This window comes from Eptesicus fuscus, chromosome 7, assembly GCF_027574615.1.
Source record: "Eptesicus fuscus isolate TK198812 chromosome 7, DD_ASM_mEF_20220401, whole genome shotgun sequence".
NCBI classification, from domain to species: domain Eukaryota; kingdom Metazoa; phylum Chordata; class Mammalia; order Chiroptera; family Vespertilionidae; genus Eptesicus; species Eptesicus fuscus.
Genome location: NC_072479.1, coordinates 33,978,930 through 33,994,738, shown reverse-complemented (window position 1 = coordinate 33,994,738; position 15,809 = coordinate 33,978,930). Strand labels below are relative to the sequence as shown.

The 15,809-nt window shown below is 35.1% G+C and overlaps 1 protein-coding gene across 2 annotated transcripts in view; it reads left to right on the top strand.

Moving 5' to 3' along the window:
- The window catches only part of SYT1 (synaptotagmin 1), a 200,859-nt gene that overhangs the window by 57,563 nt on the left and 127,487 nt on the right, over positions 1–15,809 (top strand). Inside the window, exons 2-4 of one of the 2 annotated variants that reach the window (XM_028148620.2) lie at positions 2,261–2,445; positions 8,941–9,063; positions 13,122–13,289. In XM_028148620.2, coding sequence (XP_028004421.1) covers positions 2,261–2,445; positions 8,941–9,063; positions 13,122–13,289 — 476 coding nt within the window. The remainder of the gene's footprint in view (positions 1–2,260; positions 2,446–8,940; positions 9,064–13,121; positions 13,290–15,809) is intronic. The other variant, XM_054719733.1, reaches the window with a different exon arrangement.

The window sequence follows — 15,809 nt, the reverse complement described above, 5'->3', positions numbered from 1 at the left end:
GCTTCTATCCCTTTAATTCCTTTTGATTAAATAATGTGTCTGTGTTTTCACTGCCTATTTTCTTTTTGTGAAGTTGTCAAGTGATCTCCATCTTGTCCTGTGTAATTTAGGAGACTTTCACGTCACTCTCTGAGAGACTGTCACACAAGTCCAACTAGGAGCATAATTTACAAGGTTCAAAATGAACAGTCATTATTAAATACTAGAGGCCCGATGCACAAAATTCGTGCAAGTATAGGCCTTCCTTTCCCCGGCTGCTGGCACCAGCTTCCCTCTGGCACCCAGGACCCGGGCTTCCCTTGCAGCCCCAGCTTCGTCCGAAAGGTCCTCTGGTCTAATTAGCATATTACGCTTTTATTATTACAGATTGTCTCACCTGCAATGAATATATAGGCTCTCTCATTAATGCTTGGTAGGCATTTAACTAGATTAAAAGAAGTAAGAAACTTTTAGATAAAACTTTCACACAAATATTTGTTTGGCTGAACATACAATTTTGGAAGTTGTGATTTTATATGTCCTGAGGTTAATAGCTAGTAGTCAATCATAATCTTGAATAATATGCACAGTACATATTCTACTCTATGAAGCTAAATACAGAGGCAGCACAGAGTGGGTTTTCTCAGGTTTGAAGAGAAGTTAATATTTTTGTTATTACTCTATCAAAGTACTCCTGACTTGTGTCCAGCAATCATTGGTTCTAGTGATGTTTATGTAGCTGGCAGAAAATATAACTTTCTCTTACCATTTCAGTGCACAATGTCTTTTCTGATTACAATAGGCGAATCTAATTATTTCCTCTGGTTGAGTAATTCCTTTCCAGGCACAGTGAAATCCTGAATGTTTTCACAGGAGCTTATTTTTGACAAGCACATGCGCGGTGGGTGCCAAATAAGAAAATACATTGACTCTTAGTAGATGGACAACTTGTGATAAAAATTTTTAGTTGGGTGTACTTGTTTATATATCAGTATGCCTATATTCAACAGAGCCTATAAATTGGAAGCCTCCCCTTGTCTAACAATCATCTCTCCCCCTCTCAATCCCACTCGCATACTCACTGAACTTCACTCAGTGGACTCATCTTTTTACATATTTATCGGTGTGCATGTTTTATGTCTCCACATGTACTCTGAGCTCTACTCTGTACTTAGCTCCAAGTCTTGAGTTATTACAGCTAACATTGAGTCCTTGCTATGTGCTGGATGCCATTCTAAACTTTTTAGTATATTAACCCCTTTCATCTTCAAAATAGATGAAATGGGTACCACTATTATCTTCACTTTATAGAGAAGGAAGCAAAAACTCAGAACAATGAGACAATCTGGCCAGAGTTGCACAGCCTGTAAGTGTCCAAGCCCGTTTTAACCATGGTTGAGAGCCACTGAGCACAGAACCACTGCCCTGCCTCTGGAGATCCCAGTGGGTCAAGTTCCCTGTGATTGACTTTCAGAGCACCAAGCACCTTACCCCTAACCTTCTCTGCCATTATGATGTTACATTTGTCTTTATGTTTGATTAGTGGTGTCCACTCCCATCATACCCAGACATCATAGAACCCCTAGTATTTAATAGATGAGTAATAACAACTAATATTTATTAAACTTTTACCATGTGCCAGGCACTGCATCTTATTTAAACTTCAAAAAGACTATGAGCTAACTACCAGTTTGCCTCCACTTTAGAGATGAAGAAACTGAGGCAGAAAGAAGGTAGAGAACTTGTTCAAGGTCACACAGCTAGTAAATGGTAGAGCCAGGATTTAAAATCAGAGATCAAACTCCAAAGCAATGCTCTAAATGAAGGAAGGAATGGATTAATGAAAATATAGCCTGGAGGGGCAGGAAAAGCAATAGGGAGGAAATATTTGACATATGTGGAAGAGCAAAATAAAAAAATATATAAACACTATAGGCATAGGAAGCAAATAAAGTAATGCAGAACAGAGCGCCCAGACTAGAGCATAGTAGGTGCTCAATGAATTGGAATGAATGAGTGAATAGATCAACCAAAGGACTTGTGTGCATGCATATAAGCCTAACCTGTGGTCACAGACAACAGGGGGATGGGGGCATGCGTGGGGAGGGGTGTGGGATGGCAATGGGGGGATGAGGACAAATATGTAATACCTTAATCAATAAAGAAATTTTTTTTAAAAAAGTTGAAGGGAGAAGTAAAAAAAATAAATTAAAAAAAATAAATTAAAGTTTTGCATGTGTGTTTTACTACTAATGTTCTCTGCACATTTTTTTTCTTTCAGTGCCACCGTGGGCCTTAATTGCCATAGCCATAGTCGTGGTCCTTTTAGTCCTGACCTGCTGCTTTTGTATCTGTAAGAAATGTTTGTTCAAGAAGAAAAACAAGAAGAAGGGAAAGGAAAAGGGAGGAAAGAATGCCATTAACATGAAAGATGTGAAAGACTTAGGGAAGACCATGAAAGATCAGGTACTGTATTCACTCCATAGTTCTTCCTAGATTTTATTGGAAACTAATAAATGGTTTCTTCTTTCATGTGAGACAAGTATAGAAATGAACAACTTCTGGATAAATACCATTGTTTTAGAGATGCGTTTTCAGCCATTAGGCAATATCCCAAAGTGCAATGGAACTATTTGGTAGGGTTTTCGAGTCTCCTAAGCATATAAGCCAGAAAAGGGCTTCCATGACCCTCTTGATGGGTCAGCATATTGGAATGATGCCTGAATATTCTGATTACAACTGCTTAGCCAGTCTTAATTGTATTAGAGTTTGAGAAACATATTAAAGAATATCTGAATGTTGTCCCTTTTGGGCAGGTCACCTTTCTAGCATTATCACTTTTTTTTTTTTTTTTTGAGAGAGAGAGAAAGTAAAGATTTATTACAGAAAAGCTTCTTGCTGCAGGGAGGGGACCCAAGCAGGTTGCCCACATTATCACTGTTCTTAATCGCTGTTAGATAACTGATTCTTAAAGGTGTTTATCACACTTGATGAAAGCTACCCATGGTACAATAATTAGTGCTTGGGAATAATGAATGATACATGAAAGGGAGAAAAGTATGAGCTGGCCCTAAAGAACAGGGTAGAATTTAAAGGCAAAATTCTTATTTCCTCACATTGGAACAATTAAAACCATAACAAAGATTATAAAATCAATCTGGCTGGGTTATTTTCTCAAGTCTAAGGAAGCTGTTTGGATGTCCTTTATATTGTGTATTTTTGCTAAATTAACTGAATGATTTGGTTCAGAATACTTTACTATTAGTAATTATAATAATTAAGTGCCTCTTCAGTTTTTTTGAATCATATTCACCAGGGATATTTCTGAATAACATTTCATTCATATTAAAATATAGAAAGATTTTTCAAAGAAATAAAATTTTCTTTTATCAATGTTTCCCTTCAAATAATTCAAAAGTTCTATTTATTTCAAAATAGCAACATATATGTGCAGTTTTATAAATTCATCTTATAGTATTAATTATTATTAAGTAAACTCTTAAATATGTGAATCTTAGGAACAATTGAATCAACAAAGCCATTTAGTATATTTGCATAGTTTCCTAGTTAATCACTCACTCAGGACAATAACCCCTCTCCCCAGTTCGAGTTTTCTCAAAGACACAGTAATGTCCATTGAAAATAATTTCACAAAGCTCATTTTTCACTCCCTGAACTTTTGTTAGGTTTCAGGGCCATAGAGTGGATGTAAGGCTAGTGCTCACGCTCAGAGAGAGCTCTGTCCTGAGCTCAGAGTAAGAAGGGTTACATTTTTCTAAAAGTTTCTAATCACAACCATAGAATCCAATGCACAAAAGTATAGTCACACGTCTAATAAGGACTTTTCTTTCTGGTTAATCTGTTACATAGAAATTGAGATTTTAAAGCATCTCTTGCTTTATTTCAATATGTCCATAGCAAGCAGGACTTCATACAGATTTATTTAAACAACGTTTAAGTGTAGAAGCAATCGTCAAGATGGACATGAAATGAATCATTTTTACTTGAATTTCCACTATATCCTGTATGTCAAACAACAGGTTGAAAATATAATACTATCATTTTCATAACTACAATAAAATTAAAATTCCAGTATCCTGAAATTAAAAGTTAAAAGAATAGAATAATATTATTTGCTAATATAATTATATTATACTAGCGGCCTGGTGCACGAAATCATGCATGGGTGGGGTCCTTCGGCCTGGCCAGCAATCAATCAGGGCCAATCAAGGCCATCTCGTCCAGTCCGGGGGTGGGACCGTGGGAGTTTGGCCAGCCACGGGAGGTTGGCTGTGGGAGCGCACTGACCACCAGGGGGCAGCTCCTGTGTTGAGCGTCTGCCCCCTGGTGGTCAGAGTGTATCATAGCTACCGGCCGGTCGACAAGTCATTTGGTCAACCGGTCCGTAAGGGTTGCTTAGGCTTTTATATATTTACTAGAGGCCCGATGCACAAAATTCGTGCAAGGGGCTCAGCCCTCACAGCCCCAGCTGCCTCGGCCAGCCCTCACAGCCTTGACTGGCCCTCGCAACCCCTTGCAGCCTCGGCTGGCCCTCACAGCCCTCGCAGCCTTGGCCAACCCTCGCAGCCCTGGCTTTGTCTAGAAGGTCTCCGGAAGGATGTCCGGAAGGACATCCTGAAGATCTTTCAGCTGTCCAGTCTAATTAGCATATTACACTTTTATTATTATAGATTATATTAACATTAAATTAAATAACTATCATATTAACATTCTATTAAATAACTATAATGTTTTTTCCTAAGACAAGAAATTTGTATTTTTCATTGTGAAATTTTTTTCTGTATGACATAAAAGACTATAATTTATAAAATAGTAGCAGTGTTTATCACTTCTGTTATAACCTGGATAAATGACCAAGATCTCAAAAGTAATAAATACAGAGAATTGACTGTAGCTAATTTTTCACTGGTCACCTATTCTTTTAAATGGGAGGGGAACAGAAAATGAGTAAAATAAGGAAATATTAAGAAATCAGTGATAGTTTATAGCAATTTATTATCACAACATAGCATTTAAAATTTCAACCCTCAAAAAGGTGTTAAATTATTTTAAGTAAATCAGTTTGTCTATGTAGGATTTCATAGGTCTTATTTTGATTTATAAACAATTAAATGTTAAATGATTTACAAACAATTAAATTAAATGTTTGGATAAGTGAAAGTAGGCTCCATGAGTACTAGTAAACAGTTATATAACAGTATCCTATGATACTTTTTTAAGGCAGACAAAATAGCTAATAATGGGTTCTATCATTTTATGAAGGGGAAGGATGAAGAAGCAAAATGTAACTCAAAGATTTTAAGATGCTATATCACATTTGATCATACAAATTCAAAACAGCCTTAATACAAAGTAAAATAATTTTTAAATATTTATATTTTTTAGAATATTTTTAAACAGAACATTGGTATGAATATGAGAAAGACAATGTACTTACTTAAAAACAAATGTGAGAGGGATTTTAGACACAATTTCTTAAGATACCTAGGTTTAGGAAAATCAACGTTTTTACTATTTCAATCCATATAAAAAGTCACAGAAATTTAAATTTCATTGTTCATGGCTGCTTGTCTCTAAGGTAAAATTTTATAACCAAGGAAGAATTTTTTAATATTTTTCAATGACAACAGAAAACTATAAATAGTATTTACACAGAAAAAGATATATATTTAAGATTTTGTTAATGTCTTAAAACTTCAGAACACTAAAAGTACAGAGGAAAAATATCAACGTAGAAAGCCATAGGTCTGGAAAGGTCCTTTCTCCATTGCTTTCACTAATGTGTGTAGATACTTTAATCTTTATTTCTTCCTTCTATGTCCTCCTTATCTGTGTTGTGTCTCATGACTGTTCTGGACTGTCCCTTGCGGTAGGTTTTCTCTGCTACTTAGACACACCTAAGTCAACGCTCGGATACATCTAGTGGCCTGGCAGCTGGGACTCCACAGCTGAGGGTGGACCATTCTGACACACATCAAGGCTGAACTAAATCGATTTTTTTTTTTAAGATGAAGGGTTCTCATATTAAATATTACTAACTGGTTAAGTAGAGTATTATTAGAAAGCTCAAGTTTTTAACTGATGGGCACAGAAAGAAAATTCATTCCTTTGTTGCTCTCTTTTTACTGTGCCTTATCAAATCCAAATCTGAACAATTTAACTTAGAATGAACAAGTGCTCCTTCTGATGGTTGTGAACGAAGCGCCTTTTGAATGTTGAAGCAAGCCAGAAGCATGTGCACTAAATCTTTGAAATTTAAAACAAGGTCGATGTTCCCAGCGCAGCTTTTTCTACAGCAATTTATCAAACTCTCAGAACTGCTGGGTTTACAAGCTGTTTCTTCTGCATTTTGTTCCATTGGGGGAGGGATGGGGGCTGGTATTGCTCTCGAGATATTATAATGGCCACTGATTTAATAGGCCTGAATTTAATGTAATAGTACAGAAAATGTCTTGGTTAAACTCAGCCTTTGGGACAAGAATAGACTTAATCACTGCAGTGATGAACAGTGGCACTGAGAAATTATAAAAAATTTAGACCTATTTCATGCAGAATAATTGCAGAGATGGTCCTGCACCTTTTATTAGGGCAAAAACCACTTAGGGAGAAGGAGATTTAATATCTCAGCTATTTCAAATCGCACTGGGCTGAAGCATGATATGCAAATCGTCAGTTCTGAAGGAGACTTTTGAAAAAGTACTTTAATCCATAAAATCTTTTTATTATAGTAATGTGCAGATATTTCAGACAGATGTATGCATTAGTTTGCTGTTATTTTTTAAAAAATTAAAATTTTACAGGGAGGCAAATTACCTAAGCTACAATTTCCTGAGCACATCAATGACAGCATTAAAGGCTTACACACAGCTAAGGTTTCAGTAATCTTTTCTTTTCACTTTAGTGACACCCCACACAAAAATTAAAAGATTAGCATACATTTTAAAATAATTATGTTGCTCCCTGCCTTTGGCTATCAGTAAATCAACATTTATTATTCAAGAAAGCATTGAAGTATAAATTAAAATTTCCAAATTAAATGGTATATGGCTAACCAAATTTTTTAACATTCTACACTAATCTATTAATGGTCATTGTAAGCTCCTGAAATTTTTCAGGAAGCACAAAAGAAAAGCATCTCTGACTACAGCTCAACTCTGTTTATCGGATCCTCCCACACAAACAAGTGTGTTAATATGATGCCACCAAGTCTCAGTTTTTTTTGGAATCAAATTGGAGTTCACTGGGTAAAGCCAAATTGGAAAACCTTGTTAACTGAGAGGCTGAGGGTGCCATTTGGAAGCACCACTGAGGGTCTCTGTGTTAATGGATACGTCAACAGAAAAGTCTTCTCTCAGCAGAAAAAAAGAACATGCACTTGGGAGCTGGGAATGGTGGGAGCTACTGAGTGGTTGAGCTGTAGTTTGATGATTCCAATGCCTTTCTGAAGTCCGGTTATGCTTCTTGGATTCAAGTTCTACAAGAATGCTCAGGTTTATTTGATTGCTGACAAGAATTAAGATTCCCTTACTTTGTCATAGATATAAAACAGTCTACCCCTCATATGTCTTAACTTGATTCCTGTGAAGGTCTACAGTAACATACACACACACGGCAAAGAAAATGCCATAACCAAAAACTAAGAGAAAATATTTTCTATCTATAACAATAGGAAGGTAGAAACCACTAAAATACAAAGAGTCCCTACAAATCAATAAAAATCAACCAACAATAGAAAAATGAGCAATGGCTATATATTGGCAGTCTCTAGAAGAAAAGAATAAAATGGTCCATATAAAGATTTAAAATTTTTGTCAACCTCGCTAATGGTTAGGGATATGTAACACTATCATTTTTAATTTTGAATAATAACTCTTCATTGACTTCTGATTATTTTTTTAATTCTTTAAAGTAATAGAATGAATATTCCCAGTAACAAAGCTTTTACTAGTAATATTTATAATCTTTATAACCTTTAATTATTTCACAAAATCTTTTCATTTTATTGGGGAAAATATATATTTTTATTTTTTAAAAGAGGAGCATTTTAATGTACTTTATGAAATAATGAGCTTTCTAGTGTTTCAATTTATATTACACTTAAGTTTTAGGTTATAAAAATTATTCAACTGATACAAACTGAGCTTTGAGAGTTCAGTCCCAAAATTTTTGTTCATTAATGCAAAATAACCTTTTATACAGATTTCAGTATAACAAAATTGCAAACATAACTTTATTTTTTGATATCAAATGGACCCATAAATCAATTTAATTCAGCCTAGCTTTCTATGGAGCTGTTATGAAAATAAAATGGTAAACTAAACTGGAAATGGGGTAGATCTTTCTCTAAACATACGTTTGCTGGTGGCATGTTTTTCCTCTTTTTCCATAACCATTGCAAATGTATATATGAAACATAACAAATTAAATTTTTCTGAGAATCACTTACTCAACTGTTTTTTCATAGGACACAAGGCAACAAAAGGCCACATATTTCATATAAATTACTCCACTGCATGTAACAATGGTTCTACATGATGGTTAGCGCCAATTGCTTTAACCTACATGAATGTGAAACCTGGCCTGGTTAATAGCATGTTTGTTATAATTCTGAAATAAGCAGTTTTAGCAGAGCCAAATATAATACCAAGTTGACATTTGCAACAACCTTACATTTTTTGCTTGCAATATTCTTAGGGGCTTCTTCCATTGCTTTCATGTTGCTTGCTGATGGGGGGAGGGCGGGAGGGAGAATTCCATGCACAAATGGAATTTAAAAAAATATGTAAGCATCAAATGTGAATGTGTGTCAGACAAACTGAGATTTCCAGCATCTTGGTGCTTGCTTTTGACAGCTTGGAAGTATAACCACAAGCCCAGTTTAATTTGGATTTTGATGAAAATTCACTTGAATTCACATATGATCCATTTCCCTACTCATAGGCCCTTAAGGATGATGATGCTGAAACCGGATTGACTGATGGGGAAGAAAAAGAAGAACCCAAAGAAGATGAGAAATTGGGAAAACTTCAATACTCATTGGATTATGATTTCCAGAATAACCAGGTCTGAGGGGGAAATGTTTTCTAATTCTGTTACGTTGCCTGAAATTACCAAGTAGAAATTGAAGCAAGTTACTTTTTAAAACATTTTGTTGGCTGCAAGGGGAAAATGCAATTATCAAAGCTATTGATGAAATAATTTCTGAGTACAGGCAGTCCCCTACTTGCTAATTTAATGTATGGTAATTAGAATTCACAGTATTCAACTGATTACATCTAATGTATGGCACTTATAATAGGCAGGCAGAATACAAATTAACTTGAAGCAGTCAGACTTATTCTGAGAGCTCCAACCACAATCTCACCCTTCACAGCCTTAGCTAGAACAATCTTTCTTACACTTCATGGATTTAGATCCAAACAGGGTGATAGGCCTTTGTGTTATGCCACCATTCAAGCCAAAGGTTTGAAACATAACGTATCAGCATGACAGGAATCAAAGATGGAAAATTGAAATTCATGAATTTCAAAGGCATGCCTTGTGTAATAATATCATGATATTAGGTCAAACTCTTGATGCTAATAAGATAGAAGGTCTAGAATGGTAAAAAGACTAGGAACTTGATTTCTAGTGCCTATGACTACTGCCCCAAAAGTGACAAAACACTAAAGGAGGTAACGAAACAGGCATATCTTCTTCAATTTCTCAAAAACCATGCAGTGCCACTAGGTTAACAATAATATTGCCTTTATTGACTGCCACCTAGATTAACAATAATATTGCCTTTTATTGACTACATTATAGAAGTAACACCAAGATAGCTGTTAGAAACCTCTCTACATAAAAAGGCCTTCCAGATTCTATGACATTGATGAATATACTCCTTTAGCTTCTGAATTGTTAAAGAAAGTAAAAAGCTAGACAAGAATTAGTGGAGCTGGCCAAGTTAGAGATCTGACTCTTAAGAATCCTTAGGACACGGCCTTTCTCTTTGAGAAGGGAGATTTAAAACTCTCCATTTTGCTTTGCTTCACTCCTCATTTTGGGTGAGGAGGAACTGGTAAATGTGAAGAACATACAATTACTACTAATGCCACATGTGTTCATTATTTCCATTTTGATGAGGAATGAACCACAGATAAATCAAACTCGAAGGTTCAGCTTTGAGAACAAATGTCCAGAGTCAGTAATGCTGTGTGAGAGCTCTAAGCCATGGCAGAAATTCTGGGCTTTATTTAAAAATTGATAGTTCAAATAATGTCTGAAATTTCACTTTCTGAAATTTCCACATTTCTCATGAAGAATGTGTTGATATGTTCTAGCATATTAAAAATAATTTTAGCCCTAGCTGGTTTGGCTCAGGGGATAGAGTGTCTCCTTGTGGACTGAAGGGTCCCAGGTTCAATTCCTGGTCAGGGCACATGCCCGGTTTGTGAGCTCTATCCCCAGTTAGGAGGCATGCAGGAGGCAGCAAATCCGTGATTCTCTCTCATCATTGATGTTTCTCTCTCTCTCTCCCCCCCCCTCTCCCTTCCTCTTTTAAATCAATAAAAATATTAAAAAATAGCCCTAACTGGTTTGGCTCAGTGGATAGAGCGTCGGCCTGTGGACAGAAGGGTCCCAGGTTCGATTCCGGTCAAGGACATGTGCCTTGGTTGCTGGCACATACCCAGTAGGGGGTGTGCAGGAGGCAGCTGATCGATGTTTCTCTCTCATCGATGTTTCTAACTCTCTATTCCACTCCCTTCCTCTCTGTAAAAAATCAATAAAATATATTTAAAAAATTAAAAAATAATAATTTTATTTCATCAGCTTCATTACAGTCCTGCCTAGTTATTTCATAATAGATTTTAGAAAATAGCATATTGGTTAAAGATAGAGGTTTATAGGTAAGGATTTATACAGATCTATAGATATACCTTTTATAGTTAAGTAGGGTATTTGAGGTCATTTCTATCACTCACACCAAAAATTGATCATCAGGACTTATTTGAAAGCAAAATTTCTTTTATATATATTTTAGGGAAAGTCAAGGTCAACATATATTATCTTCACATATAATTATTCCTTGGAATTAATCTGCCTCTTTGTATGGATCCAATATTTCTCTATTAATTTATTCTCTGTTAAATTTTTCAGTAGAAATCTGGTGGTATCTCATCCTGGTTAGTCATAATTTTAAAATTTCTAAATTGGCTTTCAGCACTATAAATGTCATTTTATAAAATACTATTTTTAAGAAAATAATAGCACTGATTTTTTTCACTCAAATATATGAGTGTGTTTACTGTTCCCTTTCTAGCAAACATCAACTTTAAAAAGGCATTTTATTTTAAGGAACTAGAAGATTCTACCTGATGAAACTTTTATTATTATGCACTGATTTTCCAAATGTTCTCAACCAATCTGATTTATAAAATGATTTCTATGAGTCATGAAAGATAAAGTCTGAGGAACTTCCCAGATAAGGCTGTAATCAAATATACACATTTGTTACCAAAACTAAGAGAGAGCTCTAAGGTATTCTAATTGAGATGCTTTCATGATGAAGGGAAATGTGCTATTTATCTCAGACAGAAGTCAGAGGGGAGTTGGAAGAAGAAGTTCCACCCCTAGCCAACAAAATATCCAAAAATATTTAAAATATGGATCATTTGGTTTTAAGGAGTTTAGGTATATTTCTAGAGCTTTCCCTGCCCAAAAGAATTTTATTTTGCCCAAGTGAGAAAAACATAGAATCTTGCTTATTCACATGCAATCTAAAGGCAGACACTAGATACCAATTTGGCAAACCGAGACAAATTGATTTACTAAATATATCTTTATTATCTGATGCCTACTTTAGTCTGTGTTTTGTATATCTACAATCCAATACTCTTAGTGCTATTGTTATATAATGATATCACAAAGATATTGAAGCATTAAAAGAAAAAAAAATCATTCAGGGCATTAATCCAGGTTAAAAAATGAGTCAGCTAACCCAAATGAACTTACAAACATAGTGGGTCAGTTTTACAGAAAATAACTGTGACTATTTTTGGAAGGGGGTGAATTGCTTTTTTACTTTGTTGGCTTTTTCACTATGTATACACACACTTTAAATAAAGTCAGTGTTTATTAAAGTACATTTCATTTTCAAAATTGAACTATCAGCCATTAAACTGTGTATACTTTTTTGGGAGGGACTATATATTATGAACAACAATGAGAGAGTTTACTTTTGTTTCCTATATGAATCTAGAGCAGTCTGTTGATACAAAATGTCTGGTGTCAGAGCATCTAGAATAGTCCACTCACAGCTTTTATTTTATTTGCAAAAGTATTTAAAATGCCAGCCTGTGTCCTCATTCATAGCAAGACATAGGAATGTGTCACTAAGAAAACAAACTTGAAAAAAATGCAGATATTTCTGCTGTATTTGAAAAAAATACAGAAAATTAGTCACACTTACCATTAAAAACCATATCTGTAATGTTCCCTTCCTTTACATGAAGTTGAAATTATAGTTCTTTGACCCAATGTCTTATATTTAAACACAGAATTTAATATATAACAATCATTTTCCTATCAGTTAAAACAAAAGTAGTCAGCACACAAGGATAGGTCAAATATGATAAAAACTTGAAGATCTTATTTTTATCTCAAAAAAGGTACCTAATTTCTAAGGAATTTCTAGTTAGTTGATCTGAGGCTTTGGTTCAGAATAAAAATTTCCTACATTATAATTATACACTTGTGATTGTTTAACAATTTATTTCCACTTACAAATCATGCCCTAAAAGAAAAATAACGCACAAGGGCTTTTAGCAACTGGGAAGTTATTTGATTGCAACTCTTTTGCAATTATGAATTCCATAGTTAACTGTAATCAGCAACCTTTTGAAAGCCTCTTTTATGCTTAAAACCAGGCTTTCTAGAGCCTGCATCTGCCATAATTGGGTTTCTGAAGTCTGTATAGCTCACTTCATTTGCCTTCTGTGCTCAGATTCATAAGAGAAAAATGTTTATTAAAAGCAAAGAGGAAGAGGGAGAAATCACAATATCCAGCAATGTGAACAAATAAATCTTTTCCAAAATGCCCACCAATGTCTGTGTTTGCTGTATCCCGTTGTTTATTTCAGCTGCTGGTGGGGATCATTCAGGCTGCCGAGCTGCCCGCCTTGGACATGGGCGGCACATCTGACCCGTATGTGAAAGTGTTTCTGCTGCCCGACAAAAAGAAGAAATTTGAGACAAAAGTCCACCGAAAGACCCTCAACCCTGTCTTCAATGAGCAATTTACTTTCAAGGTATTGTCTTATACGTACTAATTTTTCCTCTGTTGTTTTAGATAAGCGACTGAGCTCATCCTGACACATACATAGACATGCACATGACGGCTGGTTCAGAGATTTAAAGTGATTCCATTCAGAATATTTACAATTCCTATTTTCCATCCAGTGAGGATTTTGCATTGCATTTAGATTTAGCCAAAGTAGGATGCAGCTCGGCCATTCCAGAATAGAATGCAGACTGGAATATGACTGAGCGGTCATGTCCACATATAAAAAGTGAGGTCATTTTCTCTCTATAAAATAAAGTCAAAAAAATAATGGAATTTTTTTTTTTAAGTTTCAAAGTTGTTGAACATAGGTAACCCCTGTTGCAATCACAGAATAAAGTAAGCTATGTCCATTGTTCAAATGGTGCAAATAGACATTTCTCTCATTGCCAACTTCCGTGTGCACAGGGGTAAAATGAGCCTTCTCAAATCGTTCTTCTTAACCTTTCAACAAAAAGGTGGAGATATTATTTTTATGCACTTACAGCATTTTTCTTTTACTCTAGGCTGTTCCTTAGTGCTCTTCATTTAGTTCAGACAAATAATAACAATGAGAGATTCTGGCCATAGGAAAACTGGACAGGAAAATGTGCTTTGCAGGCCTCAGGCATCTCTGCATAGACCAAGTTCTATGGTCTTGTCTAGAAGTCACGCGTACAAATAGTTCTTTTTATGGATATATTGAATATGTGAAAACTATTTAGATGCATTACTTAAAACAATACATTTCTGAAAAAAAGAAATGTGTGTAACTTCCCAGTAGGCTGATTCAAAACCACCTGTCCCTCAGCCAATGGTACAGAAAGCATGTGCCTCATGTTAGTGAACATCCTGGTCTGAAAGAAATGTCTGGAACTGAGGCCATGAGTCGTTTTTCTAGAACTTTGTTCCCAATTTTCTTTTTTTTTTTTTTTTTTTTAATATATTTTATTGATTCTTTACAGAGAGGAAGAGAGAGGGATAGAGAGTTAGAAACATCGATGAGAGAGAAACATCGATCAGCTGCCTCTTGCACACCCCCTACTGGGGATGTGCCCGCAACCAAGGTACATGCCCTTGACCGGAATCGAACCTGGGACCTTTCAGTCCGCAGGCCGACGCTATATCCACTTAGCCAAACCGGTTTCGGCTGTTCCCAATTTTCTAAAAGAGCAGTATCTCTATTCACTCTGAAACTTTTGAGATTTTATAGACAAAAGTTTCTAATGTAAGTAACCCTATTAAAAATCTACCATTTTCTATGCCTAGGATAGTTAATTTACAGTAACAGTAAAAACATTTTGGAAATACTCACCTTATGAAGAGTTAATCACCATGATCAATATACTACAGAACATAACATGAAAACAGAACTAAACAAATTGCAAATGATAATTACAATCATTTTGACTAGATTAGTCATTTTTAACCACAATTTACTAAGCAGATTCTTACATTATTTGAAGTAATATTATGTGGCCTTTTGTTTTGAGTTACCTATGTTATTTATTTTTTTAATGTATTGGTAATAATTTTATTAGTACTTTCTCTGACTTCAAGAAGTTTAATTATTGAAAATTTAAAATTGCCTATAAAATTTTATCAGGTTCCATTTTATTACAAGGAGGTTGATCAAATCATAAATCCTACCAAGGTACAATATATTTCAATACATTTAAGGAATATGCCACCGTTTCTAGAGAATTGGCTAATTTATCCATTAGATATTATATATTATGCATCTTGAAATGCTATACACAATATGATATAGAAATAGGAGCACAATAGTTTAAAGCAGATTGGCTTTGAAAAGTGAGTTCAAATCCACTTAACATGAACTCTACATGCCCCAAACTCCTACTTGAAGGAGCTACTAATCATTCAAACAAAAAAAAAATATTAGGTGCCTGCTGTGTGCTAACACTGTGCTAAATACCTTAAATATATTCAAACAGCACTGTGATGTAGGCACTACTATATCACTATTATTCTGATAGATGGAAAAGCTGAGGTTTATTTACTTTGCCTCAGTGCCTCCAGCTGGAAAGAGGGGACACCCAAACCCAGCCCTAGCTAAGCCCAGGTTTTTGACTGATGCTACCTCAGTACAATCACACACACACACACACACACACACACACACACACACACACACACACACACACACACACACACACCTAAAGAGATTTAGCAGATAAGACAAAATTTTCAAGAGTTTATCCCTACTCTAAAATTTCTTATTTCTTCTTTTGAAATTCAACTCTTTGGAAGGGTTTATTTTTTTCTACTAAGAATGGGAAAAACATTGTGCCTAGTTCGTAATTGTAGCATTTTAATCAAATTCCAAATAATTAACAAATGGCAGAAAAATAATTGGGAAACTAAAATTTCTTATACATATATGGTCCAATATTCTTCCTTCTCTTTTCCTTCTTAATGTACAGAGTTAATTGAGAAATGTTTGCTGAAGCATAAGACAACCATTTACACTGATAAAATAGAAAGTGTA